The sequence below is a fragment of the Podospora pseudoanserina genome, chromosome 3 (genome assembly GCF_035222485.1).
Source record: "Podospora pseudoanserina strain CBS 124.78 chromosome 3, whole genome shotgun sequence".
Lineage (NCBI taxonomy): Eukaryota > Fungi > Ascomycota > Sordariomycetes > Sordariales > Podosporaceae > Podospora > Podospora pseudoanserina.
In genome coordinates this window covers 51,795-79,701 of record NC_085922.1, presented here as the reverse complement: position 1 = coordinate 79,701, position 27,907 = coordinate 51,795, and the positions used below count along the sequence as shown (strand labels likewise).

The 27,907-nt window shown below is 45.7% G+C and overlaps 10 protein-coding genes across 10 annotated transcripts; 5 read left to right on the top strand and 5 right to left on the bottom strand.

The window, feature by feature from the left end:
• Nucleotides 1-255: 255 nt before the first annotated feature.
• On the top strand, nt 256-766 carry QC764_300230 (uncharacterized protein; the record flags this gene model as incomplete). Its single annotated transcript, XM_062945151.1, has 2 exons — nt 256-670; nt 726-766. Exons 1-2 carry the CDS (start codon nt 472-474, stop codon nt 764-766), a joined length of 240 nt encoding a protein of 79 aa, XP_062801071.1. The 5' UTR covers nt 256-471.
• A 456-nt stretch (nt 767-1,222) lies between these two features.
• TFS1 (carboxypeptidase Y inhibitor) lies at nt 1,223-2,139 on the top strand (the record flags this gene model as incomplete). The annotated part of the gene is made up of 3 exons (XM_062945150.1): nt 1,223-1,465; nt 1,508-2,030; nt 2,102-2,139. 3 exons carry the CDS (start codon nt 1,223-1,225, stop codon nt 2,137-2,139), a joined length of 804 nt encoding a protein of 267 aa, XP_062801070.1.
• Nucleotides 2,140-2,494: 355 nt separating this feature from the next.
• QC764_300210 (uncharacterized protein) lies at nt 2,495-4,173 on the top strand (the record flags this gene model as incomplete). Its single annotated transcript, XM_062945149.1, has 2 exons — nt 2,495-2,732; nt 2,807-4,173. The coding sequence occupies 2 exons, from the start codon at nt 2,495-2,497 to the stop codon at nt 4,063-4,065; spliced, it is 1,497 nt and encodes a 498-aa protein (XP_062801069.1). The 3' UTR covers nt 4,066-4,173.
• Nucleotides 4,115-5,956, bottom strand: QC764_300200 (uncharacterized protein; the record flags this gene model as incomplete). The annotated part of the gene is made up of 1 exon (XM_062945148.1): nt 4,115-5,956. The coding sequence occupies one exon, from the start codon at nt 5,954-5,956 to the stop codon at nt 4,115-4,117; it is 1,842 nt and encodes a 613-aa protein (XP_062801068.1).
• Nucleotides 5,957-7,469: 1,513 nt separating this feature from the next.
• QC764_0046490 (uncharacterized protein) lies at nt 7,470-10,960 on the bottom strand (the record flags this gene model as incomplete). The annotated part of the gene is made up of 5 exons (XM_062940340.1): nt 7,470-7,730; nt 7,793-8,057; nt 8,147-8,330; nt 8,385-8,507; nt 9,763-10,960. The coding sequence occupies 5 exons, from the start codon at nt 10,958-10,960 to the stop codon at nt 7,674-7,676; spliced, it is 1,827 nt and encodes a 608-aa protein (XP_062801067.1). The 3' UTR covers nt 7,470-7,673.
• A 510-nt stretch (nt 10,961-11,470) lies between these two features.
• QC764_0046480 (uncharacterized protein) lies at nt 11,471-12,396 on the top strand. Its single transcript, XM_062940339.1, has 2 exons — nt 11,471-12,051; nt 12,116-12,396. Exons 1-2 carry the CDS (start codon nt 11,936-11,938, stop codon nt 12,237-12,239), a joined length of 240 nt encoding a protein of 79 aa, XP_062801066.1. The 5' UTR covers nt 11,471-11,935; the 3' UTR covers nt 12,240-12,396.
• A 461-nt stretch (nt 12,397-12,857) lies between these two features.
• On the bottom strand, nt 12,858-13,079 carry QC764_0046470 (uncharacterized protein; the record flags this gene model as incomplete). Its single annotated transcript, XM_062940338.1, has 1 exon — nt 12,858-13,079. The coding sequence occupies one exon, from the start codon at nt 13,077-13,079 to the stop codon at nt 12,858-12,860; it is 222 nt and encodes a 73-aa protein (XP_062801065.1).
• A 232-nt stretch (nt 13,080-13,311) lies between these two features.
• Nucleotides 13,312-14,216, bottom strand: QC764_300185 (uncharacterized protein; the record flags this gene model as incomplete). Its single annotated transcript, XM_062945147.1, has 3 exons — nt 13,690-14,216; nt 13,550-13,620; nt 13,312-13,491 (listed from the first exon to the last, which is right to left on the bottom strand). The coding sequence occupies exons 2-3, from the start codon at nt 13,553-13,555 to the stop codon at nt 13,312-13,314; spliced, it is 186 nt and encodes a 61-aa protein (XP_062801064.1). The 5' UTR covers nt 13,556-13,620; nt 13,690-14,216.
• Nucleotides 14,217-18,812: 4,596 nt separating this feature from the next.
• Nucleotides 18,813-21,147, top strand: QC764_300170 (uncharacterized protein). Its single transcript, XM_062945146.1, has 2 exons — nt 18,813-19,759; nt 19,824-21,147. Exons 1-2 carry the CDS (start codon nt 19,385-19,387, stop codon nt 20,754-20,756), a joined length of 1,308 nt encoding a protein of 435 aa, XP_062801063.1. The 5' UTR covers nt 18,813-19,384; the 3' UTR covers nt 20,757-21,147.
• A 3,196-nt stretch (nt 21,148-24,343) lies between these two features.
• Nucleotides 24,344-26,269, bottom strand: QC764_300160 (uncharacterized protein). Its single transcript, XM_062945145.1, has 3 exons — nt 25,816-26,269; nt 25,304-25,763; nt 24,344-25,241 (listed from the first exon to the last, which is right to left on the bottom strand). The coding sequence occupies exons 1-3, from the start codon at nt 26,042-26,044 to the stop codon at nt 24,695-24,697; spliced, it is 1,236 nt and encodes a 411-aa protein (XP_062801062.1). The 5' UTR covers nt 26,045-26,269; the 3' UTR covers nt 24,344-24,694.
• Between the last annotated feature and the right edge of the window lie 1,638 nt (nt 26,270-27,907).

Sequence of the window (27,907 nt, the reverse complement as noted above, 5' to 3'; positions counted from 1 at the left end):
TACATGACTGCTCGCCTAGGTAGGTAACTACTTCATTTAAATCCGCTTTGATGTGCGAATATCACCCTGATCGTGGCCCGGGCCCGAACTGACCTGGGGCATTCGTCACCGAAGGGGTAGGTATGCTAGCAGGTTATTAGTATGTGGGACGCAGTCATTTCTACTGATGATAAGAAGCATGTGATGGGCGGATATGCACGGCAATTCCCTTACTATCATTACCCCACTTAACTCAAGTCAGGAGGGTCAAAGTCGGAAACACATCCTAAAAAGATATCAGAACTTGGGATGCAGCGCTCCATCACGGGAGCAACTATTTTGGGTTAGGTAATTCACCTCCCCAAAGTCTGCGGTTGCTCCTGCTCCTTGGGCCAACTATTTCAAGCACTACATGCGGCTGTTTTCCCCTCTCGACAACCTACTACATTGAACTCATCAGCCAACAAACAATCCACAATCTCTACGCCCAAGATGCGCTTCGCCATATCATTCGGGGTCCTTGCCTTTGCCATCACTGCCGCTGCTGCTCCGGCTCCGGCTCCGCAGGACCAGCTTCCTTGCGTTAAGCTTCCTGAGGCTTTCTGGACCTGCATCTCAGATTGCCTCTACAAGATATGCGTCAACGTCCCCGATGTTGTTCAATGTAACAAGGACTGCGATGCCAAGTGCAGTACGCCTTCTCCTCCTGCTGCCTTTACTTATGCATGTTCTAACAGTGTTGACAGAGGCCATCTACGCTCCCGACTGCGAGCCTGGTCCCCACTAAATGGACGGTGCATGTGGGCACATATATGTTTGGCCAAGGCTATTCACAATAAGAGGATGCTTTCTATTGCGAGGAATGATTAGATGAGCGCGGGCTACCGCCGCACCTACCTATAGAGTTGCATAGGTATCACAGAGAAGATCACTCTTCATCGATAATTACACATGAGGTATGAGGTAATGAAAGTCATGGCATTTGTGTACTTGAGCTTGCTCATATCCTTCATGTGTAAATGTACCATGAGAAGTGGGGAAAATCACCAGCGTTTGCAGTTTATTTTGGCAGTTGCATACAGTTCTGTTGGAGGTGGGGCTGGGGTGATGCAGCTAAGGTAGAAATGGTGACATCATTTTGGGTCCACTGCTCAACTGAGCTTTATGTAGGTAGGTGTGTGCATTCATTCTAGGTATCTACCTCGTGTCCAGCTCACTTCAGGATTTTGCACCAAGCAGAGAAATGACCATTATGACATTTTACAGCCTCCTATTGCACCTCTTTATACTCATTGGACAGTTTGCTGCTGGGGCAATTGTTATTGTCAACGAGCAGCATCCTCTCCCGAAGACCGGTAATAGTATCTGGAACACCCAAGACGATGTACAGAAAGCGTACGATATGTTTGACTACTTGCTCCTAGATGACCAAACTAACGTGAGGTACTACACCGTAGGCTCCAGGATGCCGAAATCATCCCTACTGGTAAGTTTATATTATCAGAGCTCATGTTGATCACCAGGGTAGATGCTGAGCTTCACCATAGTCATTGACGATTTTCTTCCTTCACTTTTGATGAACGCCACATGGTCTTCCCATCATCACACTCACGCCGACCTTGGCAACACCCTCGAACCTTCCTTGCTCGAATCAGCTCCTTCAGTAAAACTGATGGCGTCCAAGCCTACCCTCTGGAAGAAAGGCGTTACTTACGTTATCGCCATGACGGATCCGGATGCTCCATCGCGCGATGATCCGAAATGGTCCGAGTTTTGCCATTGGATCGCAATAGGCGTGCCGACCTCATCTGGGATTAGCCCTACCTTTTCTGATGAGATCATGGGGTACAAGCCTCCATCACCACCCGAGAAGACTGGGAAACATCGGTATGTTCTGTTGGCATTTGCCCCTGCCAACGGTACTACTGAAAAGCTACACTTGTCGCGGCCGAGTGCAAGAAAGCATTGGGGATATGACGTTGGCAATGATGAAGACAAAGACACGAAAGGGGTCAGAGAATGGGCTGCAGAGAATGGGCTTGTTCCTGTTGGTGAGTCATTTTTCCAACCAAAGTAACGCCATACCTTACCTGCCACAGCAGTCGCTCATGATATCTTTCAGGTGCCAATTTCTTCTATGCTCAAAACAAGAAGCAGTGAACCAAGTGAGGGGTTTTGGTTGCCTTGGTATTCGGAAGCGTAGCCGAGCCTGAGTGGTCTTTTTTCATGTTGAAGGGTTGCTCGGCTGGCCACGGCTTGCTAGTTTGTGAACACAAACCCCTTTCTAGCCGACTGACGGCGTCCCCACACCGGGACATGGGACACTGTGAAGAGTCCGCCCTTTGGAATACAATCGGTATCACGTTATTATCCAAGTTATGCACGATGCAAGTCCAGTGTGGGGAGATGTGGTACCAACTTGGCCTAAACCGTTGACCGGGCAAGTGGGGGTGTAGATCAGTTGAGGATCCATGTGCAAGGGTTTCACTATTTGACGTCGAGTCATCCTTGACTCATGACAACCAATCCATTTGACGAGTTATTAGGGCATGCTTATTATATTGTCCACCCTGATCTGAACTGCTTCATTCCTAGTACTCCGAGCATCCCAGTCAAACACCAAGTCATCATGGGCGACACCACTTCAGATTTACCCACATGCGGCAGGACCAGGTCTGAACCTGTCAAGTTTGGCCGCGCCCTTCGCGACTCTGAATTCTTGTTCAATCCTTCGTACCGCAATCTCAACCACGGTTCGTCCATCTCCCGGTCTTTGCTCGTCCTTTTAGCCAGGCTGCAAACAATCAACTTACTGACACCGTGGCAGGCTCATTTGGCACCATCCCCTCCCACATCCGCAACTTGATGAGGCAATATCAAGACCAAGCAGAAGCGAAGCCCGATCCCTTCATCCGATATACATACCCTCAGCTCCTCGATGAGTCCCGCGCTGCCGTGGCCAAGCTTTTGGGTGTCCCAACGGAGACATGTGTCTTTGTGTCCAACGCCACCATGGGCGTCAACACGGTGCTCCGTAACATCGTGTGGAACAAGGATGGGAAAGACGAGATCCTGTACTTCGAGACTATCTACGGCGGGTGTGCAAAGACGGTGGATTATGTGGCGGAGTACAGCCGTGGATTGGTTCACAGTCGATGTGTGCCCATTCTATACCCCTGTCCAGACGGGGATATCGTTGAGAACTTTGAGAAAGCGGTGCAAGAGGTGGAAAAGGAGGGGAGGAGAGTCAGGCTGGCTCTGTTTGATGTGGTCAGCTCGAATCCCGGGGTCCGGTTCCCTTTCGAAGCCATCACTGCTTCATGCAAGAGGCACGGGATTCTATCGCTCGTTGATGGCGCGCAGGGGATAGGCATGGTAAAGCTTAATCACCTCGGCGAGGTTGATCCAGATTTTTTTGTGTCCAACTGTCACAAGTGGTTGCATGTGCCGAGGGGTTGTGCGGTTTTTTACGTCCCTTTGAGGAATCAAGGACTGATCAGATCGACGGTGCCGACTTCGCATGGGTTCGAGGCGGCTGAACTGCAGGGTGGGAACTTGAAAAGGGTGAACCCGCTGCCGCCCAATGGGAAGGGCTATTTTGTGAACGGCTTTCAGTTTGTGGGGACGGTGGATAACGCGCCTTACCTGTGTGTCAAAGACGCGATCAAATGGAGGGAGGAAGTTCTTGGTGGTGAGGTGAGAATTAGAGACGAGCTGATCAAGATGGCAAGGGAAGGGGGCAGGCTGGTGGCGGAGGCGTTGGGAACTGAGGTATTGGATAATAAGGAGGGAACGATGTCTGCATGCGCCATGACCAATGTGGCGTTGCCTTTACCGGCAGAGGATATCGAGGCAAGTGGAGAGGAACCAGCAGTTCATTCCTACGTCCTCGGCACGCTCATGGAGGAATATCAGACTTTTGTAGCAGTCTTTATCTTTCAGGGAAGGTGGTGGGCCAGGCTCAGCGCGCAGGTTTACCTTGACTTGCAGGACTTTAAGTGGGTTGGAGGAGTGTTGAAGGATGTTTGTGACCGGGTAGTGAGAGGTGAGTACAAGAAGAGCAAGGTACCTGACACTTCTGTGTAGTGGTTTTATTGGGTAACCTATCCAGCCTGAAGCTACGAGTCTAGGTATTCTACAGCAGTTTCGCCTTTGTCCGATTGGCCCAGTCTTTTAATTCCTGAATCTTCTCAACATGCATGGGTCCAATCATTTCCACCTGGTGAATGTCTTCATCCGCCGCCTGTAGACTGTGACTGACGACAGCAAGTGCCGAGTCTTTCCAATGCTGCAGTCCACTGTGGTGATTCCTGACAAGGACCCAGGAAAAGAAAACCAGTGTGATCAGCTGCACTGCTAGCGGGAGAACAAGCCATGCCCACTCAACCTTGTAGTGCACAATAGAGTAGACACTAATACCGGTAGCGGTTACATCGCTGGTTGACCGCAGCTGAAGAGTCATGCTCTCCGCCATTCTTTCAAATCTTTCAATGACAAGTTGGTCAGTGATGTCACCTCCGAGAAAGGCATCCCCCATGCCGGAAGGCCGATGAATCCGACTACGATCGGGCGGCTCGCCTGCATAAAGCGTGCCCATGAATCGTGTTGAGGTGAAAAGCAAAGTGAGGGCCCCAATGTCTGCCAAGGACACCTTTAATGGAATTGTCGTTCCGGAGGAATCCACCACTGTGTCAAAAACACCGATGAACCTCCCGTCATCTTGTCTTTCTACAACGCCAGACTGAAGCCGAATCAACTCTTCCTTTCCGATCGTGAGTTTGCTGTCGGATACAGAGATATCGGAATAGCGATAGGCGACAAGGCTGAGGTCACATTCGGTAACCTGCATCTTGCTGCTGACGAGTTCAAAGTTGCGAGGATCCAACTCTGATCGAAATACAGCCATGCGAGCAATAGTGTGACCCACAGTATCACCAGTCCAGTCGAATGGAGAGGTATTGATGTTTTTGATTTGGTGCCCAAGGAGGGACTTGCTTGCAACAACAACAACGGGTTGGTACGAAGTGAACGAGAAGCGGGTGTCCAATGTGACATTTCCCGGTGTCGTGATATTTATACCTCGAGGGGAACCTTCGATGGTATCGTCCCACCCTGAAGCACGCAGAGTTGCTTCTGTGACATTCGCACAATCACTGCGAAAGCCTAGCGAGACATAGGGCTTGCTCGCCCCGGGATCTGGCCATGTGCAGTTCGAGGTACAGTTGAATATAGCAGGGCCATCAAGGTTGAATAACCCTCTGTAGATTGCACCCTGCATCGGGCTGTCGGCAGTTGCAGCTTCAACTTGGAAGGCACTTGGCAAACTGGCGTCAGCACTACCGCCGGCGGCAAAGTTTGGACGCCCACTAGCGATGTACTGATGAGCAAGCCCGAATGAGGCCTTCCCGTCGTCACTTGGCACATCCCACTCGGTAAGCTGGACCGTCTGTTGATAGAATGGACCGACGGCGAGTGACAGGATCATGGCAATAGCACCTAAGCTCGCCAGTGTCTTCATCCTCTTCACTAATAGCTCCAGGCATTTCCATAGAGTCCCTCTGCTGGTCCCGTCCAACAGATCCAGATCAGCCAACGAACGATTCTTGGCCTTGAAATACACCCATTTGTACTGGCTGATAGCACTACCGAGGACAAGCGTGGTTGTGGCGTTCGCAGCTGTCGCCAATATAGACAACGTCGTTGGAAGGCTGATGATTTCCGCAAGTTTGCTTTTATCGGTCCAGTCGGTAATCGGACGCCTGTTGAATGCACAGAGAATAGCGATGATGGCGACTGAGCATCCAATAGTGACAACCATAGACACTACTTCTAACCACCAGGCGTGCCACCAGGCCTGACTCCGAGCTAATCCGGTCTCGTGTTTCTCTAGGCCTTGGTTAAAGGTATAGGCCTCCGTCACAGCCACTTGTGGCTCGCTTTTGGGCTGGTGTTCGGGGTTGAATGGATCGTACTCCATGCTGTTGAGTAGATAAGGAGGTAGTGACAATGACACGCAGTTCACTGATGATGTCTGGGAGGGGCTGGAAGGGGATAAGAGGAGGGAATATTTTCGTTCGGCCGCAAGGATTTTGCCCCTTGCACAACATGAAGGAAAGATGTGATTGATCGCCGACGCTAGCTACCAACAGCAGCATATTGCTGTTGGATTGGTCATCCTGACCCACTATAAGCAAAACTATCACCTTGGCAGTGGGACCTGAGCCACTAGGTCTGGCCTTACCGTGCTATTTGGAAACCCTCCTCATATAATATCAGAATTAACGTAATTATTTACTTTATTAATGTTAACTTATAAGCTTATTAAATAAATAGAAAATAATATAAAAATTACTCTATGGAAATTTATCTTAATGATTCTTTTATTAATAGTTTTATTACTTAATAAAGCTTATAAGCCTAAATACTAAAATCTTTTAGTAACATTATCACTTAAAGAATTAATAAGTAAAATCTTATTACTGAATTAATTATTATTAAGTTTAAATTCTTAATACTTTTAAAAGCTATTAAAGAAACGATATATAAATTTCGTTTAATGTAAAAGCTAATTAATTAATCTATTAATAATAGTAGTATTTTACTATAATATAAATAATACTTCAATAATTTGGTTTATTATAGTAAATATTAATATTTTATAAACAAAATTATAATATGTCGACATTTATAATTATTAATTAATATGTTTATGAAATTATAAAACGATATTATAGCTAAAAAATAGGAAAGCTAACTAAAATAAAAACTTAAAATTAAATTTAAAATTATTACAAGAACATAAAAAAGTATAACTTAGAAAAAATTTACAATTAATAATAATAAAGATATCAAAACAATATTATATATTATTACATAAAAACTAAGAGAATATTTTAAAAATACCAATTTTTGGAGGACATTAGCATTATGGGAAAACTTAAGTTAAAAAAAAAACACTTAACTACTCTAAGTTAGAGGTTATTAGATAGTATACAAAATTAGTTATTCCAATTTACAATTAACAAAAACTTTATTTTAGTAATAGAACCTAAAGCTATTAGGTCCGGCCTTACCGTACTACCTAAAGACTCTCGCTCATATAATAATCACCTCATACCGTATTTGACAATTGCTGCCTGCCATGTAACGTTTATTTCAAGTAGATTGGACATTCCACGCCCCAACAATTACAGCACCCCCTGAGCTAGCTTGTCACAGTTAAGCCAACAGGACGGACAGTACGAGAGGCGCGGGACGCCCTCAGCCAATCGTTAGATTAGATAAGAACTAGCCAATCAGGGGATGATCACCATGATCACGGAATAGGCCAGTCAGGACGTGATCAGGGCGGCTTGGCCATGATCAGTTCAGAATCCTGAGGTCTATATATACGGAGGAACTGGCCGGTGTTAGATAGACAGTTCCGCAGTATGCAATACAAGTCACAATCGTTAATAACTTGACTATTGTGATTGAGACAAGCCCATTTTTTGTACACTGTTTAGCTGTACCGAACCAGGATTGTTCAGAAGTGCCTTCTACTAGTATCCCTTTCAGAGGTTCTGGATATGGGTTCGTCACACCGCGTCAAATCTCTTGGCTGCATACTCGCTTGCTGACTTGGCTCCTTGGGAAAAAATGCGAGAACGCTGCCCAACCCGCCCCCAAATTGCCAAGATGCCAGTTCTGTACATTCAGCGGCCATCCCACACTTGCGGGCCAGGCATCTTCCTGCTGTTGAGCTGTTGAACCTGTCGGTTTTGTCAGCAGCCCCATTACCTATCTTTCTAGACTGTATCATGGCATCACTCACGTCATCAAAGTCCCATATATTGAACACCAACTTGCCGTGTTCTTCTGCCTCGTGTGCCTCGGGGAACCGTGCTGTCGGTCCTGGGCTAAGACCGGTGCTCTTCCACCCAGCGTTCAGCACTTCAACGTGGGCACAAGAAGGGTAGAACTCGGCTCCACCTCTCTGGCTGGCCAGATGCAGTGCCACATGCTCAAATCGTAGCAAATACTTCCCCGGTGGGGTGGCCGTTGGGATTTGGAATGTCAGTGGGTCTGCAAGCAATCGCCTGCGATTGGAACAAGTCCACCATTAGCACGCGCATCTTCGCTCTAAGAGGAAAAAAAAGGCAGGAGGTTGAAAGAAAGCGTGACGTACCAAGTTTGTTGATATGTCGACTCTGCTGTGAGGTTGGGGTATGTTCCAAACTCCCAAATCTTGAACCAGTCACCGTCACCCGCGTAATTGGAGATGGTTTTTCCAGGAGGGACGGCAGAGAGGTAAGCAGCGTATGCCCCGGGATGATGGATCCAAAATGTAGGCTTGAACCCCACGGTGTCGCCTGCTGTGATTGTCAAGACATTTGTTGACTGTCCATTGGCCCCTGCTCGGTTACATCGAATGTCGTTCTTGTCGGTGATGTGAAGTGGCGTTTCAGCAGGGACGGGGCGGATGTACTTGAAAGGAGTGAATATTGTGTCGTTATGGAGAAACTGGTGGAAGATATCTTTGAGCGTTTCTGTAGTCAGTATAGCTTGAAATATGTGTACCTACCTACAAGGTATTGTTTACTGATTTTCCAGGGAGTGCAAGAAAGCGCTTACAGTGGGATAGGGCCCCTTGAGGGAGTGACAACATGAAAATGATTGCTGTATAAAGTTGCATCTCGATCGGAGACTTTGCAAAGAGGTTGATGGTGGTTCGCGTCTTAAAGGGTCGCTGGTGCTAAAGCTCTCCATAGGATTATTTTTGCACTCGAAGAGAGCATATATAAGCCGGCACCATACGCACTGGACCTCTCTTCATGGAAAGATTGCAACGGAAGACATTTGCCTAAATCTTCATGGCCGCATTATAGTTGTTCGATCAAGGTCGGCAAAAACTTCGTGCTAGCCGGTGACGTTTGCTCTTCCAACCCCCTGACATGCAGCCACAACAGGGAACGGAGTTTCAAAACAAGAACCCTTCTTGTAGTAACGGTCAGAAAATGAGAACCACTAACGTTTGTTGTAAGGAACTGCGGTTGTTCTACCATGGCTGAACCATCTCAGTAACGTTACCATTGCCCAGTGTCCACCCGTTATGTGCAACGTCAAGGCTACATTAGAGGTCCTGATTTCGACATCAGGGAACTACCGAGCAAGGTTTCCATTGGCTTGGAAGCTACCTACAGACGGCAATTGACAAAATACCTACCTAGCTAGGTAGGTGCCTAATGTAGCATTGAAGGATATAAAGGCAATCGCAGTAGCGAAAAGCCTAGATAGGTAGGTATACCACTGCACATTCGACCGGGTACCTAAAGACTCCGGGCAACTTGACAACTGGAAAGGTGTCATTGCATTCTAGGAAACATCATCAATGATTAAGATACCGTACTGGCGGCCCCTGTGTATCCAACCTGTCTGCCCATCTGCCAACAAGAAGTCCATGACCTTTGACTGTGCATCACTCATACCATACCGAGTCCCTTGCGCATAGGGTAGCACTCAACGGTGGACTCCGGATCTCCCCAACGCCCGGGCTTCTGCCCCTTCTCCCCGAGAACTCGCCAAAACATCTTCCCCTTCTCCTGTCCCGTTCTCTATCTATTACCGACTTGTATCGTTTCTGCTTGAACTCGGCAAGGTGCCCTTGCTCGTCTGTCCAAAAAAGTTTCTCCTCCACCCACGCGGAACGAGAAGCTGGCAACAGCACCACGACGTGAACATCCCTCCCAGTATGCCGTTTCCCTTGGAGCGGCTGCTTCATGGAGCACCGCCGGAAGCGTTCACCTGATGTCGTCTCCACCCTCTCCTCGTCGGATGGCTTGGGAGAGGAAGCAACTTCTACAATTGACTGAGTCGAGTGTAAAAGAGCGAGAAACTGTGGGATTGTGGCTACGATGCCATCCGCTGTGACCTCTTGCCTATCTTGGTAGCCAGCTTGTGGACTGAGGCAGGACGGTCGGCGGTGTGAGTGGTGGCCAAGAATAGCTGCTTCATCAGCATCCAAGTGCTCGTACAGACTCCTTTGTACGGCAATAGACACCGGCATGTCAGGCCGGTATATGGTTGCATAGGAGGGGTGGCCCATTTCGCCCTTGGCCATCCAGCGAAATCGCTGGCTGTTTTGCTCGTGAACCAAAACCAACTTCCGTATCGCAGTATCCATGCGCATGTTTACGAGGATCTGCTGGGGTATGTGTTCCATCGCTGCCACTGGTTTTATCTTTGTTGCAAACGGTTCCCGAACATGAACATGGAGGTTTGGCGGTTTTCGGCGTTGAGATTCCAGATACCCCCCTTGGCTGACAGAGCCCATGAGTGGGGTCTCGACTTGAAATAGTGTGATGGTTCCCCATGGGTTGTCGTCAGACCAGGTGAGTACGGTCATGTAATTTGTGCTACCCATGTATTTTGATGTGTCGAATAGCTCGGTTTCTAGTCGTTCCAGCTCTCTTTGCCCAGTCTCTGGCGAAGGCAGCGGACGGAGTAGGACGCGATCTTGCTTAATCAGGAACTCTGCCAGTGCTTGCTCTGTGCGGTAGTACTTGTTCAGAACCGGCCTTGACAGCTTCCCAAGGCCTTTGACAGGACCCTTCAAGCCGAGACTAGATACTGCATCGAGGACCTGCTCTCTCTCTGACTGGAGTGAGGAAGAACGGCGCGTCAGAATCACTGGCGCGTATTCCTTCCACAGCATGAATCCATCTCCTTCCGCTTGGGGTTTGTCGTTGGTGAGTTCCCACTCCGCAGAAGGATATGTTTTGGCGTTGGCAGGTGTGTAAGTTAGGGCAGCCCTGGATGGTAAACCTGCCGGCTTATATGTCGGGGATGGTTGTGGGGACGGGATATGTGTGACACTTCCGCCGAGATCAACCACCAATTGCGCTTCCTGTTCGGTTTGTTCTTTGAAGTTGAAGCTTAAACCTGTGCGGCAGGAGAGGTTCAACTTGTCCAACGACTCGTGATAGAGGGCTTCGTTGGACATTTGAGAGAAAGAATCTGAAAATCGCCTCTGTTCACCCCATAGCTTTGACGCAACAAGTAAACGGGCATCCTGGTCATTGACGGGGTATGGGGGCAGCCCGGGACTGTTTTCAGTGGGTGAGGCTGTCTGCAATGACAATCGAGGTCGCTCACCCTGCGCTGATAATGGCCATCGTGTGTGTTGGTGATTCATTATTTCCCTGGTGGCCACATTTGGAGTCAATGATGCGGCAGAAAAAAAAAGAAAGAAATACTAGAGATAAAGCTCAGTCTGGATGGGGAGCTCTTGAATCAAGTAGAAGCGAGGCAGAATATGATGTCTATTTCAGTCAATGACCAGACCGACCCAAAGACCAACGCCGTGGTCAACCACCAAGCCGACCGCTGCGGTTGGAGATTGAACAGGCACGCCCGGGTTGGTCGATCTCAGAGTCGCAGTCAACCGAGTGTGGCGCAGATTGGGTTCGAAACCATGGCACTGGCCGCGAAACAACAGCCCCACCTCGATCAGTCTAATAGGATTTACCTGTAGTGACAGACCGCCAGGAAATCACTTCATCCCCTCTTGTCCATCTGCTTTCTTGCCCATCTTATGCCTATGTGTCACCCAGCGATGAGTTATGTGTCACGAAATTCTAACCAATCTACTCGAGTTCCCCATCGTGGCCCTCCTTGCTGGCTGGAAATCCCGCCCCTCCGCCGTGGCCCACTTTGAAACCAAATCCCTCACCTGTGACCTTTGGTTGGCCCTGACCTCTCAGTTCTTCGCCCAACCTTTTTCTCCTCCAGAATGTACCTCTTTTGTCGGCAAAATAGCGTCGATCACAAGGCCAACACCGGCCTTGGTCTGGCCACCGCCCGCGTCTGACAGCAGCATGGTCTCACCCTGATTGTCAATGCGGTTGATCCAGCCTTGTTCAAAAACCCGGGGCTTCAGAAGTTGGTGTTTTTCCCAGCGAGGTTAATCGGCAACGTCATGGCCAGTCTGGCAGGAAGGACGATGACTCGGGGGGCGTGGGCGTATGTCGATGCGGTAGATGCGAAGGGAGAGGAGAGTCATGGAAGATTGGTGAGAAATTGGGAGATCGATTCGTATGCCATGTTCCATTCTGGTGCAAATATTCAAGAAACTTAAAAGTTTACTGACAACCCGTAGGGGACACCACATGATGAATACAGAGGAAGGAAGGAAGGTTGAAGCTAAGCTCTGGTCCGAGACTATGGAGGAGTTGGAAAGGGTTGCAGGTGTCAGAGCATTTCTGGGAGTGCAACAGCAGTAAAAGGGGTACTTGAAACACGGGCAGGCAGCAAATTATCAAGACTGGCACACCTAAGTCACTAGATAGTTGCGAGTTGTGAACGCAACGGACCAGCAGTGGCAATCTAGATAGGCATCGGACCCCCGCCCGTACCGGCATGACCAAAGCCATAAGCCCCAGACTAAATGCGTGAGCATCTTAAATTAGGTATATTGACCGAACTTGAAGTGTTTCAACAGCTGCAATGGAAAAGAGAAAGACTCTATCTTCACAGTCATACAAAAGCTTCATGTGTTGTAGGTAGTCATTAGGATGGAAGTCGACTTAGGTAATGTGAAGTTTGCTGTCAGGGGCCATGTCAGGGATGAGACCGAACAAGAGGGTGTGAGTTGCTTTGAGGTCAAGGGACGGGGGTTGATATAATATCCGGACCAGCCTTTCCCCAGATTTTCACCCCGCAATAAAGTGACAGGCTTGATCTTGTCGTGGAGAATTTAAGTGGACATCATTCCGGAGCAGTCACTACTTCACCTACATGACGTACCTATGTTCTGGGTGTTCCCATTTCCCATCACCGTCCAGCATCTGAATTATTACCTGTTGCTGGTTACTCATGTAGGTAGCTGGAAACATATCTACCTATCTTGGCGTTAAATACATAACCAAGCGGTATTTCTTACGCATAGTGGTCTTGAATGTAATACCGAGCGTACATGGGTGCCGGGGGGTTGGTTGCTGTGGAGACAGACCTATCCATGGTACTTCCACCATATCGGTCCCATCATGGTCTTCTGGAGGCATATCTGTGCGCAACAGACTTTCGTTTACGTTCATAAATCTCGCAGCAGCAGTACATGTCATTTCCAAAACACACCCCAAAACGATGATACCTTACTTATCAACAATCTCGGAGATCAGACGTTAGGTACCTTAGGTAGTATATAAGGAAAAGAAGTCTAGAAAGTGCTCTCTTGAAAGTCAAATATCCGTCCAAATGCCGTACCAGACAATAAGTTTAAAACGAGGGTATCCCATGCAGAAATCTGACCACACAATGGCGACAAAACACATCAAGGTAAATCCGACTCTCCACTCAACAATCATCCACCTTTTCGACGCGATATTCGTCTATAGTTTGTATCGAGGTCGGACTGAAGTCCAGGTACTGCCCATCTGGTTGCGGATTCATCACCAAGATGGTGAGCATGCAGCCATTTACTGCAATGACTTTGTACAGGACCGGGTTGCCGCGAATTCGAACTGTATCTCCGGGCTGGCGGGTCGGTTAACCTTCGCATCGTCATGAAGAGAGGGATCCATGCTTGACTCACAGCCATATCGGACTACCTAGGCTGAATAGGTATCTGGAAAGATGTTGGGCTAGTTTAATGGCCAGAAAAGACTACGTAGATGCTTCGTCAATGATATGGCGCGCTTGATATCCCCCTGGGTACCTTAGTCAATGACTCACATCTTGGCGTTGTCGATCTCTGTTGCGTGGAGTTGAGGGGTGTGCAAATGTCCTAGGACTCAAGAGATGAAGCTATCTTGTTGGATGTTGCCTTGAGTCGGACTCGCCATGGACCACAGAACTGCAGGCGTATTTATTATGCTGTGAGATTCGTGAGACCAGCTTCCCTGCTGCCACATCATCCTGGGGAGGGCATTAAGAGCCTGAAGCCAGCGCTCTTGTGGAACCATGGGACCATGTGCCCATTGTTAAATGCGGCAGTATCGAATAGCCCCGGGATGTCCCTCTTGGGTCTTCATCATTTCGGTTCTACCTTACCCTGGAATTCCGCCAACCCGGAAAACCAAGCTTGGGGTGGGAGCCCCAGCTTCGTGGACGATGTCTGAACCAGCAATCCAGTGGGTAGTGGCTTGATGCCCACCGCACGAATCTGTCCAACCAGATTAACCACAGGATGCAGACTGCTGGCAACCTTCTGCAGATATTCGTTGCCGGTGATTGGAGAGACGTAGATGGTTGCATTGCATAGAGTGGAGAATAGCTCCCTTTCGGGCTCTCCGCCGGACCGGTCTTCACCCCGAACCTATAAAAGAGTCACACACCGCGGCCATCTCTGTGTCCTCTCGAACTCGTCTTCCGAAGCCAGGCGATCCCACCCGTCTTAACCCGGCAACATATTTGCCATATTGCACATCCTCCCCAGTTTGAGTCCTCTCTCACAACAGCCGACCTGTCAGTAAATCCATCACATCACATTGCGCATCGCCAGTATATTGCTTAGGTACCTGGATAAGTACCTATTCTTGATTTTGACTCTTCGGGCTTGTTGTGCGCCCAGAATCTGGTTGATCGTGTTTCGACCAGGCGCTATGGAAGGAACATCCTTGTTGCCGCCTCTTGGCTGTCGTCCACATTCCAAGGGAGCGCTCTTCCCAAGCTTGAGAACCTACTGCGTACAGTACCTATCACGCTCTGGAAGGTGGTTCCCAAAGCTAACGCAGCCGGGAACATTACCCGCATATGTCACTGGTCAGCTAGCATGGGTTACGCAAGGACTGCCTAATGACGCATTGCTCCTTGTGGGAGCCAAAACCCAACTTGAGGTGGCCTGCATGACAAGGAGAGACCACTGAACGTTGAGGACAGCATGCCCCGCAGTCTGACGGTCTGACCCCTCCTTGTTGGTGCCCTCCGTGCCTCCCCACCAAACCCGGACATTCTGCAGCTAGGAATTAGTTCTGGCTTCTGATTGCCTCTGTTGAGTGAGTGAGCTCCTGAACTGACAATCTTGTTGATCCCTAGCCACGCTGAAGCCCCTCTCAAATATACCTTCTCCCTCTGCGATGTTTCCCCTGATCTGGAATCTACTCTGCAGAATATGTTCGATGACGCAATCAAATCTGGTCTACTGCCGAAGTCGGCTTATCAGTGGAATCAGTCTCCATGCCTTTGGGCATCAACAACCCTCGTGCTTTGTATCGCCGCACCTTTTGGCAGACCTTTCCAGTGCATGCCTAGCTGAACCTAACGCGGTCTCAATATTCCCCGGCCCGCCCTTCCTTTGGAATACTTCAAAAACAACGGCAGTTATGCTTGCCGTCTTGTCCTACCTCAACCTCGCATCTGCTGCCACCAGTTGTAGTGAAGCTGGCTCACCATGTGTCATATTGGCAGCAACGTTTCCCGGAATACTTGAACAGGTCTACCTCTCCACTGACGGACGAATCTTGTCAAAGATGAGATTTATTGTCTTGGCGGAATATTCCCAACAAGCGCATCAACCGCCCGGCAAGAGAGTCCATCAACAATGGAGCTTTGCAGGCCAACACCCCACTTGGCTTCCCAATAAATGTTTTTTTCTGCTAGCTTTAACGCATCGGCATCCGGCACATGTAGGCTACCAGTAACTAAGGTAGTCTCGGTGATGGTTAGGTACCTTGGCTCGCACACAGATTTATCAGATCTCAGAGACCCAGGTCAGTGTTTATCTTCTACTGGTATCTGATCAATTCACCATGAAAGAATGCCATGTGGAAGGTTTCATAGTAACCTACTGCATCATCAGGACATCGTCATGCTTCTACGTTCATGTCACGTTTCTCGCCAGTCCGCACCTTTTCGGTAACATCAAATCCCATCTGTACTAGTGTGCAGTGCTACATGGCTTTCAACGTCAGATAACAGCTTCACGTTCACGTCTGACACATCAGCCCACATTGTTGACTGTTATGCTTGGACCTACCCCTTAACATGCCTACAGTAAAAAGAAGCCCAACTTTGCCTGTAGGTAGCCCAATCCCTTCACCTCTACTTCCCTAGATCTCGGATAGTGGTTTGATTCGAGTAAATGCCTTGGCTTACCTACCTTAATTATTGGGCCATCAAACGATGCTAGCCTGTGCATCCTTGGAATTGTTATTGGAGACAATTCCGGCTCCATATAAAACCCTTGCTGTTGGAGCATCAGGGTAGACACATGCAAAACACACGGCAATATTCTGCTTCATGGTTGATGGCTGTGCCATATTCTCCGGACTATAAGGCAAAGAAGTTATTCTTGGCAAGCGATGGTTGAAAAGCTTTGAACATCCACACATGAACGAATAACAGAGGCTAAAACCAGCTGCAAAAACCTCGTCACAATCAGCATTTTCATGGCAGAGGTAGGTAGGTATAGGCCAAAGGCAATCTTGATGGATCTCAGCGTTCTATGTACCCATGATAAATTGTTAGTGACTTGTATTTCAGTTTCTTTGCAATTACTTGATTTTCTTTAACATGCTGCAAAATATATGTATCTTGTTTGTCGGCTTAGTATCATGCTATGCAATATATAAATAACTACGTGAATATATTATAAGTATCAGACAGTTTGTGTTAGCTGTTTAGTACCTATGTAAAAAAGCAGCTCAAAGTAAATCCTATATGCAAACATTAGTACTTTTCCATAGCTTTAATGCATATACCTAATTTAGAAAGTAATATAACGAACCCCTATCCAGAACTTCTAAAAAAATTTTTAGTTAAAAGTATTTCTAAATAATCTTAGTTTGGTATAGTTAAATAGTATATAATAATAGCTTATTTTAGTTATAATAGTTTGAATATTAACGATTATAATCTATATTATAAATTACGGAACTATTTATTAGTTATTTAATTTCTCCGTATATATAGACTTAGTAGTCTTCTGGATCATTAGCCTTTAGCAATAATTTTGTCCCGGATTATTAATTTTTATTAATAAATCCCGCGCTAAATTATTGTCTCTTAAAGATGATTTTACAGGCGAGGCTACTTTTATCTTAATTGGTTCTATTAGCGATTAGCTATACATGTCGCACCCTATACACTGTCTAACCTGCTTGTTAGCTTAACCGTAATATAGGGTTATAAAAGTAAATTATTATTACCTCGATTAAGGGGCGGACGTAGGTATATATATCGTTAGTTAACCGCTAATAAGTATAAAAAATTCTTTTTATTAGCGTCGGGAAAAAAGCCTAGTCTAACGATATCTTTATATATAAAAGAGACTGCTAGTTATTACGGTTCTGAGAGACAGTGCGGGAACCAATCAGGGCTGGACTGTGCGATCGAGCGGGGCTCACGGTCCAATTACACGAAACGGACTAATAAAGTAGGCACTGGAGACCGCGGCGAAGCTTACGGTAAAATAGTGAGAAAATACATAAACTAACTACAACACTACAAATATACCCTCAACAGGGTCTCTAAATAAACACACCTGCGTGACAGTAGCTCGCTCGCAGGCCGCACTTTACGCAGGACAAAAAAAAGACACTATGGACTCGCAGGCTACATAATAAGCACCGGATTAGCCTGATCAGAGGGCCAGAATTGCATGCACGCGTGCAAAGCACAAAATATAAAGAAATAAAAGTCGATGATCTGTCTAAAATAGAATGTCCGAAGCAGACTGCTTATATACATAACCCCTGAACCTCTGAATTCTCCGAGAGCCCTACTTCCTTACTTAAACCCTTAAGCCTGTAGCCGTACCCTAAACTAACGGTCCACGGTCTAGTATCAGCTAATTATAAATAGACTGAGGACCGTCTATAAGTTAATGGCCCAGGGTCCCAAGGTTTATATATACGGAGAAACTAGCTAGTGTAGATAGGCAGTTCCGCAATATATAATATAAGTTACAATTATTAATATCTTAACTATTATGATTAAGATAAGCTATTGTTATACACTATTTAGCTGTACCGAACTAGGACTATTTAGAAGTACCTTTAACTAATATCTCTTTTAAAGGTTTTAGATAGAGGTTCGTTATAATAAGTTAATGCTAATACTGTATTTCTGTAGCTAATATAATCGTAAAATAAAGATAAAAGAAAAAAAAGATTTTGTAGGTAATCTGCTTGCTCTCTAAGATATTCCTGCCCTGCTCTGCTTAGCTTATGCTCTTGCACGTGCTTTATATAGCCTGTGCTTCGTTTCTGCTCTTCCATTAGCTGCAGCTTTTTTCCTGCTTTCTTTGCTTCTTTTATTCCTAACTGTGTACTATGCTCTCTGCTATATGCTGTTACACCTATTATTTTTTAAATAAAAAGTTTGCCTAATAGTATTCTTATATAAACCCTTTATAATATTAGAAATCAATCTTTTTATTATTAAGCTAAACTATAATATATTTATTAAGTAATTTAATTAAATATAAAGAAAAGGATTTCGGATTAAAAATTACTAAAGAAAATATTAAAGTAATATAAAATAGTAGGTAAAATAATACTAGTTTATTATTAAAAATTACAAAAAATATTTAAAAAGTTAATATATAAATATATTAATAACTTTAAGAAGCTTCGCTTTATAAAACAGCTCTCCACTTCTATAAAATCTATTAAAGATTTAAAAGTTTTACAATTAATATTTCCTTAAATATCTTTAAATACATAAAATATACATATTAAAAATAATATTAATTTTACTATAATTTTTAAAGCTAATAGTAATATTTTATAGTTAAATTATACTTTATTTTTATTATAACCTATAAATCAAAAATCTTCACAAATATATTATTATCCTTCATTTTGCTTTAACTTAGGTACAAATTTATCCCCGCTATAGTGTAGAGTTCTCGTAGTATTAACACATCGTCGTTACCCCGCACTTCACTTAAGAAATTCAACCGACACGCATACACGTGACTAGCTATTTCCGTTTTGTTTTACGGTCTCAAAAGCAAATCCCTGTTTCATCATTTCGCCCCAGCCTCCACTTCCGCTCCACCGTCTTTGCATCTCAAACTCCCAACATCATACCCATCAACTAGCTAGCCGCAGTTGATACTACAAAACGGTCTTTCTTTTACTACTATAAACAGTATTATGTATCGGCTACTTCCATCTCGCTTTACCTTTAACCTATAGCTAGCATAACATTTGCCTCGGCCCTCTAATTGATCCAAGTGTCCGGTACAGTCCAACTCCACGGCACCGATAAACTGTGGTCGGATCCCTTCTCCGTTTCAGCTGCGCAGCACCTTCGGCCCAACTGCTACCAGTTTACATTTATAAGCATTATCGCCACTCTAGCCGACCCCGTCGCTGCCGCCACCGATAGCCCGCCGTATCGTCCATAGCCAAGCTGCAAACCCTTAACCCAAACGGCTGCTCCGGTCCTCCTCGGGGTCCCACCTACGTGGGTGCTGGACGCCATGTCTGACCAGGACTACGGACTTGCTCCTCCAGGCGCCAAACCCTCCGACAGCACCCCGGGCAAACATCGTGGCCCGCGCTTCACCTGGAACTCGCAGTACGAAGCCACCTTCTTCCGCTCGCTATGCGAGTCAGTCAACCTGGGTCTGCGCGAAGGCAGCACCTTCAAGCCCCAGGCTTGGGACCGTGCTATCCAAGCCCTTATCGACAAACACAATGCCTATGCCAACAAGAGTCATCTCATCAACAAGAGTGACAATGCTCGCAAGAAGTACCGCCTGTGGATTGGCTTGAGGGAGGATAACTCTTTCTACTACAATCCACAAACCAGGACAGTGACTGGCACTGAAGAGGCATGGGCTAGGCATCTCCAGGTACGTCGCCGCCATTGCGACATCTTGATTATAACCGCCTTGCTGACTTCAATGTGTTGTACAGAAAGAACCATTAGCTCGCTCGCTCAAAGGTCGACCTTTCGAACACGAAGAATATTACGAGATCCTCTTCCCTGACGTGCCTGGATCTGGCGGCGCCCCTAAGCGTCTTACCAAACCTCGTAGGAAAGGACCGGACAGCCTCAATAGCACCGATGAACCGGACGCACCCGGCACATCTATCATGGACATGCTCACCGACACGAGCTACCTCAATCCTGTACAGACGCATATTGCGCCGCCTCTTCCCCAGCAGCCTAGTATTGTCGCGCCTTCTATGCCGACCCCTCTCCCGGCGCCTTCACAACAGCTTTCACGGCCCCCAGCGGCAATGGCCCCGCCGCCTCAGCCTCGCGCCTCCCTTCCATCCACAACCTCTGCACTGACACCGCCAGAAGAGAACCCACAGCAACCAAGGAAGCGCATGCACGCCGGCGACAACGCCACGACCACGAATCAATCCATCCAATCTGACAAGCGTCGGCGCACTGCTCCTCCGAACTACATCGATCTTCAGCAACAGCAGACTCATGTAGCGACCGCAAACAATGTTAACCACGCCCTGCATCCTGCTCTCAGCAATCACGCAACTCAAAGCAGCGGGGCAAGCGCTAGCAACAGCACTGGCATTGCTGTCGCATCATCTCACACAGTCGGCACCCACCCGTCGCTCCCAACCGCCCCTCCCGTCGCCAGTGACATCACAGTTCTAGCCGAGGCTCTCCGTGGGGCCAAGGCTCGCCCTACTTGGCAGGAACAGGCTATGGAGATCTTGTTTGGGGATTTCCGCGAGGAGGACCCCGACTTGCAGATCAAAATCGCCGAAAAGCTGCTGACGGACGAGAACAAAGCGATGTTTTTCTGCAAGATGCCAGAGCCATTGCGGAAGCACTGGGTTAAGCGCCTTAGAGAGGTGCATAATAATCGTGTTTCTTAATAGATAGTTAGGTATTATCTTGCTATTGCTGGTGCCGCAGCTGGGTAGGCCTTGATACGAGAGAAGATGTTAGCGATCCGACGAAATAAGACTCGAGATAAAAGGCAGAGTAGTAGGTCGACAGTCCTATGCTTCTTTAGACGAGCTTACATATGTTATGGACTAACTGGTCCCTCCCCTGTATGCCTTCTCTCCTTTTTCCATATTTACATGGAGATGTCATGGTTTCCCATGCTAAGGGTTAGAGTTCTACCCGTCTAGTTGAACCAGTGTGCTCTGAGCCGGGCAGAGTCAGTGCTATAGCCTCGGTTATCTTCTTGTAGCTAGTGCTTTTTCCTCTCTTAGTTTATTTACGCAAATTCATGATATTGACATTTATTTGTAATAGGAGATTTTACTATAGTATAAGACTTTTGACTGTATATATAGTGTACGACCCTGCAGGCGCAAACTTAACTATAGAAAAGTAAAGCAAAGCTTTATTTGCATTATTTAAGCTATTAGTAGTTTTTTTAATAATTAAAATTTAATTTCTTTTACCTTAATTCAATAGACTCTATAGAAATTAAACGAAACTTACCTTAAATTTACCTTTAAACTTCCAAATGCTATTTTATCTAAAAACTACTATATCACATTTAATTATTTTTTAAAGTTTAATCAGTAAAAGCTTTTCATTGTTACTAGCTGATCTTATTTATTACTTATTGGAGTTTTATAAAAGTTCTCTGATAATAAAAAAATTGTTTTTATAAGGATTTATACTTTCATATCTTTTAGATTTTAATGCATTTAAAACTCAATAAATATATATATTTTACTTTATTTAACTACTTACAATATTTTTCACGGAAATGCAGTACAATCTTGTTAGTAATTATAGACTATTAAAGCTTTAACTTGCAATACATTTGTGTTACAAAGCTGAGGTGCTAATAAGTCAAAGCTGATACTGCACTCCTGTAGCTAATGTAATCGTAAGATGAAGAAGAAAGGAAAAGAAGGTTTGTGGGTAGCCTGCTAGCTCTCTAAGATATCCTTGCCCTGCTCTGCCTAGCCTGTGCTCCTACCCGTGCCCCACATTACCTATGCTTCTTACTGCTTTCTTATTAGCCCCAGCTTTCTCCTGCTCTCTTTGCTTCCTGCACCCCTAACCTTGTACTATGCTCTCTGCCGTATGCCGTTATAGTTTTAAAGCTTCATAAATCGCCGCTAATACTACTCTCTTTTTTAATTAATAAAGATTAGGATTATTAGTTAGTTCTTCTATTAATTATTATTATTTTTACTATATTTTAAAAACAGTCAGCTTATTAAAAAAATTATTAACAACTTTAAATATTTCTTTACTAAACGCTTTTAATAAAATATTTATCCTAAAAATATAATATCCGAAATTCATCTTTCATTTTCTATTATAAATAGATTGTAATAAGTAGCTTCTTTTGTAAAGGAAAAAAAGGCTGGAGCACAATATAAAATACAGGAATAGTATCCTTACCTACTGTTGAAATAAGTGCTATTGAGGCCTGTAAATATAGGCTCAAATAGCTATCGGCGCAGTACACTAAAAGCGAAGAAGACTTTGACTGCAGCATTCGACAGTTGCCGTGGTACTGAAGGAAGGAGGATTATAGAGGCGGCGCCCTGTAATATATAGAAGAGAATCACTGTAATATAGGCTTGTGAGGCACTGATGAGTGTGGTGAACTAGTATATTAATTGAACTTTATAGACTAAAAAATACCACAGTGGATAGGGTGTGAGGCAGAAGTTTTATAGGCCATCGGCCTTTTACTTGCTTCCCGAAGGTGACTCCGTTCCCGGGCCTAAACGCGCGTTTCCCGGGCCCGAACGCCCGCTAAGTGCGCTAACTAAATATAAGGTTAGGGGCCACGTTACAGGCCATGTTGCCGCTACCATTTGACTACTGCAGGGCACCGGCCTTAGCGCTCGGCTTCCCGGGACCTCGGATTGCTTCCGGAGGCCGAGCCTAAACACTGCTGATTCAAGCCATTGTTTTGCCTCTGAGGCCCTGTAATATACAGGGCTCAGATACACTGTAAAATCCACAAACAAAAGCTGTATTTTAACAGTAGATAGACAGTTCTGCAGTATGCAATCACAGCTTATATTTACAGTATTAGTGTTTATATTGAGACATCTTATTGTGCACTGTTTAGCTGCACCGAACTAGGATTATTCAGAAGTGCCTTTAATTAGTATCCCTTTTAGAGGTTCTGGATAGGGGTTCGTCACAATACAAAAAAGATACTTTCGTATTATTAGAGCGCAGCGCTTACAGCATCAAAAAAATTAAGTGTTACCGAAGTTTTACTAGGCGCAAACTTTACTTACTATACGTTGAAACTCTAAAGCATAAGATTAAATAGTAGCTTTTCCTTACTATTAAAACAGTAAAATAAAACGTAAGTAATAAAGATTTAAAATAGCTCTAAATAGTAGGGTTGGAACCCTTTGAAAAAGCTATGTTAGAATTAAAATCTATTTCTCCGTTATATAAAAAAAAATTAATCAAACGAACTACTAAATAATTAATATTAAAGAAATATAATCTTAATATTATATTAGTTTTTATTAAGTATCGAAAAACATTTATCATTCGCTATAAAGTGAAGTTTAAGTGCATTAAATATTATAATATATTCAAAACTATTGGTTTGGGGTGCGGCTACAGGCCTGAGGGTTTGAGTAAGGAAGTGGAGCTCTCGGGGGTTCAGGGGTCATATATATAAGCGGTCTGCTTCGGGCATTCTATTTTAGACAGGACATCGACTTTTATTTCTTCATATTTTTGTGCCTTGCACGCGTGCAGGCAATTCTGGCCCTCTGATCAGGCCGATCAGGTTCTTATTATGTGGCTTGCGAGCCCATAGAGTCTTTTCTTTGTCCTGCGTGGAGTGCGGCCTGCGAGCGAGTCACTGTCACGCAGGTGTGTTCATTCAGAGACCCTGTTGAGGGTATATTTGTGGTGTTGTAGTTGGTTTGTGTGTTTTCTCACCATTTCACTATATCTATATTTTTATATTACAAAAGCTAAATGAACTATATAGTTTAAAATTTTTATAATTCTAACCCTTTAAAAAGTTACTTATTAAAAAATAGTAAGCAAATATTTACAGGTAAATTATACTTTAGCCTTTTAATTTTAATAAAATTCAAATTAATATTTTTAATATACTTGAACTTTAAGTTAAGAATTATATAAAATTATAATTTAAAAAAATTAGTTATTTTTACTATATAGTTTAGAATTTTTAAACGAATAAAATAGTCATATTAAATGTAAGATGTATGCTTTAATAAAAGAAAAAAAAGTATAATAGTAGCACAGTGTAAAAGTAAGAGCAAGAAATATAGCTAATTAATTGTAGGATTAATATTTAAATATTTTACAACCCCAGACTTTTTAATTTAAGCTTTACTAAGAAGCTTTTTTTCCGTAACAACATAGTTACCTAGGTTTTTATAAAAAAAAGAATTTATTAATATTATTATATAATTTGAAAATTTTAAATAGGTAAAATATTTGAATAGAGCATACAATTTATACCTTCGATTAAAACAAAAAAAAGGTATAATACCGGGATGGTATAAAGTTAGTAGGAAAAATAAGTAAGTTAATACTATTTATATTGTAAAAATATATTCAGCAAAACTATAAATCTAAGCAATTTAAATATAAAAAAACTAGAGTCTTGGAATTTTGCCAAGATCTAGTTAGAGAAATATAAAGAAAGGTAAGGAGTTAAGAGTAGCTAATTAATGTAGCAAGAGTCAAAAAATTTTGTTGTACCTATAACTTTAACCCCTATTAGGGGGGGTGCGTCTCTAAAGTGTCCCGTCGAAAATTCCCACTAACCACCTTTTTGATCACCTTTTTTTTGACATTGTTGTTGATTCCCACATTCATGCCATTACACTGTCCTCTTCTCCTCAACAGCAACAACAAAGTCCACCCCCTTGGAGTCTACACTCGGCCTGCTCTTGTCCCCTGTTGACACCGCAAACCCGCTCGCGCCGTCGTACTGTACCCTGACATCCGTCGTCCGCATAATGCCATTGTACGTCATGATCTCCTCCTCGCTCCCGCTCGGGCTGGCGCTCCGGCACTCGGTGTGCCCATCGCGGTTCCTCGTCGCCTTGATGCTCTTGAGCGTGACGTCGTCCGCGCGCATGCCGGTGCCGTTGCCGCCCTTGGTGTTGCTCTGGTCGGCGTAGTAAGGCAGCTTGCTGTTGGGTGTGTACTTGTTGCCGTAGCGCTCGGTGGTGCCGCCGAAGAGGACGGGCATCCACATGCGGAACAGCGGTCGCAGGGCTGGCGCGCAGGCAGACACGATGGCGATGTTGGCTTCGACAACAGAGAGGGTGACGGTTACGTCGTGGAATGGGTCCTTGCCGTCGGGCGTGCTGTAAAAGAGCTTGATGATGCCGTTGAGTCGGACCGCGCCGATAATGGTGACACTGTGGATATCAAATGTTAGCGGAAGTTGGGAGAACGGTGGTCACAAAAAAGGGAAACGTACGCAAGACCGAGCAGGAAGATACCCAAGACAGCAACCTTGGCCGCCTTCTTCATCTTGAGGCCCAAGAAAATCCAAAATGGAATGACAACAACCAAAATGTCAGTGAGCAGTGTCAAGCAGGACGCAATGACGTGGAAGCTGTTGTCGATACACCGGGTGTTGGGGTCAGCCTTCAGGGCGAAGTCCCAGTTGGCCTCGATCGGCAAGCACTGGAGCAGTGCAACCAGAAAGATAGCGATAGCCTGCAGAGCGTTGAAGGTATTGAGGACGTAGATGACCATTCTAACGCCAGGCTTCTGACCACCGAGTCTCAGCAGGAACAGGAGTACCGAAGCCTTGACGAAGGCCAAGATAGGGTTGTAAAACAATTGTGCTAGGAAGAACCACCAAAATGCCGGCGTTGGATCATATGTTGGTGGGACGTCTTCTTGTCTCCAGCCAAAGTATCCGAGTTTGATGTCTATATGTTGTTAGCATTCGCCACGAGCAGGAATTTATCGAACTAGACCTACACATATAGAAAGGCCCAATCATCAGGAGCGAGAACAGCATGGCACAGCCCACCATAGCATCGTCGAGACCCCATTGTCCAGTTTTGTGCCGGGAAAAGAGCCGGAGCAGGAAGGCAACGAAGGCGATAGCTGTGAAGAAGAAAATAATGAAGAGACCGGCTTGTTGTAGTGGTGGTGTTGGGATATCAAGCACGTTGGGGTGCGGTGGGTGGCGAGGAAGGAGGGTCATCTTTGCGAGCGACTGATATCACCCTGAGATATCCCGTGGTCTAACAACAGGATAGAACAAACGGCATAGTCTGGAACACGGGCCGAATCGCAGCGGGCTGTGGGCGGGATGATCGAAGCCGGTGTGGAGTTGACGACGAGAAGGGAAGGGAACGACAATTAAGAACAATCCTTGGAAGTACCAGAAACACCGAGGCACAAATAGGTATATAACAGTAGCAGTAGAAACCAAAAAAATACAGCAGCTTCCTTGCTTTATGAAATATGATCATCACCAGATGCTCGCAAAACTGGCTGGGTTGTGCCAAATAAACACCACAACGTACGTTACATTAGAGCGGATTCCCAGGGTGGAAAAGGGGGCGACAGCAAAGTTCTTACAATAGTGGACTGGTGGCCGCACCTTTGCTTTTCCTGCCTGCAGGAAAGAAGAAAGTTCCAAAGGGAGAAAAAGAAGCCCTCATTTCGACAAGAAGTCAGAATCCCTTTATTCCACGTGGGAAGTGGACATTGAAGCCCTTGTCATACATACCCAAGCCTCCACACACACTCCGAACCCAGCGAATGTGCGGCAAAGTCGGCGAAGTAGTCTTGGCTGCAAGCTAGAGTCAGTTGCTACATAAATCTTGGTGTCAAGGGAAATCCCCTTCCGGGCAATGATCAACGGTTCCTCGGACGAGTAAGTAGTAAGACAAGCTAGACCGTCCCGGCGAGAGCAAGCCGTTCTCCCCGCCTGGGTGAAAACGCTTTTCATTGGAAGCTCCCAGCATGACTTTGGTGGAGATGCCCGTCCGATATGGAGTGAGAAGGGTGGAGTGTGAGGGTTGGTTTTTTATGTAATGCCTATTAAAGGAGTAATGGTCTTTGCTGTTTTATAAAGTGCAAAGGCTTTGCCATTTTAGGTCGACGAAGAAGCGGTGTCGTTATATCGTACCACTGCATCAACCTTCTGATCACGACAACTATGTATTCCCAGAGATCTCTCGTCATCGTCAATCGGCAGATCTTTGCGGAGTTCCCCTGTTACGCATGTGTGGGTAGACAACAAGATCGGATCTGCAGAGGCATCACCACGTGTTATCGTTGTCGCTGTCGCCGATCACACTTTCGCTGGTGAGATTCCTGTCGATAGAGTTTTGGGGGTCCAGAGACGGACATACACACAAATGAATGTCTCCCAGAGGATAAAGTTCCCACAGTAAAGACCCCCCGGCCGAAGACCCACAACCCAGGACCTCGGCCAAGAGGACAAAGACAGGGTGCTCCATGACTCGACACAGGTCGGAGGCACAAGCAGCTGGCCAAGCATCCCATGGGTTTTTCTTTTTCCAGAGCGAACAACCTTGATGTGCTAAAAAAGCCCTCAGGCGAGGCAGATATTTGACGTTGTTGTTGGTATTGAAGCGGGATACCGAGCCGCACCTGTCGTTAGCCTACCCAAGGTAAATAACCGTATAAGCGCACTTTGGGACAAGAAGTGCCGTCAACCTGTCAGACAAAACATGCAGATGGGAAACAGTCCCTCGGGTTTGCAAGAGTGCCTTTCTCCACAGTAACTGCCAGGGCAGCTTGACGTTGCAGGATAATGCCGGGCTAGGGACTGACCGAGTGGCTTGGCAAGCCCAAGGAGTCCTTAGTCTGTTTTAGCTTGCATTAGTTGAGGCAACGGCAAACACGTTTTTTGATCTGCTGAGGAATCGCAAATTCCAGCAGTTTAGGCGGCCGTGTCTAAAGGCAAGAGGAAAAGGGGGCAACAGTGGCTTGGTGGCTAGATCTGGGGTGCAGCCATGCGGTAAACGACGAGGATTTAACCAGCTGGTCGGTCGGTGATATGTATATCGGTATGTACGTAGTCACGATGATT

What these genes read in the sequence shown, in the direction of transcription:
- QC764_0046480 (XM_062940339.1), top strand. Translation starts at nt 11,936, where the DNA reads ATGGCCAGTCTGGCAGGAAGGACGATGACTCGGGGGGCGTGGGCGTAT. An exon ending in AGAAATTGGGAGATCGATTC is followed by an intron (nt 12,052 to 12,115) that starts GTATGCCATGTT and finishes GACAACCCGTAG; the next exon opens with GGGACACCACATGATGAATA.
- QC764_300170 (XM_062945146.1), top strand. Translation starts at nt 19,385, where the DNA reads ATGTCTGACCAGGACTACGGACTTGCTCCTCCAGGCGCCAAACCCTCC. An exon ending in CATGGGCTAGGCATCTCCAG is followed by an intron (nt 19,760 to 19,823) that starts GTACGTCGCCGC and finishes TGTGTTGTACAG; the next exon opens with AAAGAACCATTAGCTCGCTC.
- QC764_300160 (XM_062945145.1), bottom strand. Translation starts at nt 26,044, where the DNA reads ATGACCCTCCTTCCTCGCCACCCACCGCACCCCAACGTGCTTGATATC. An exon ending in GATTGGGCCTTTCTATATGT is followed by an intron (nt 25,764 to 25,815) that starts GTAGGTCTAGTT and finishes AACAACATATAG; the next exon opens with ACATCAAACTCGGATACTTT. An exon ending in ATCTTCCTGCTCGGTCTTGC is followed by an intron (nt 25,242 to 25,303) that starts GTACGTTTCCCT and finishes TGATATCCACAG; the next exon opens with TGTCACCATTATCGGCGCGG.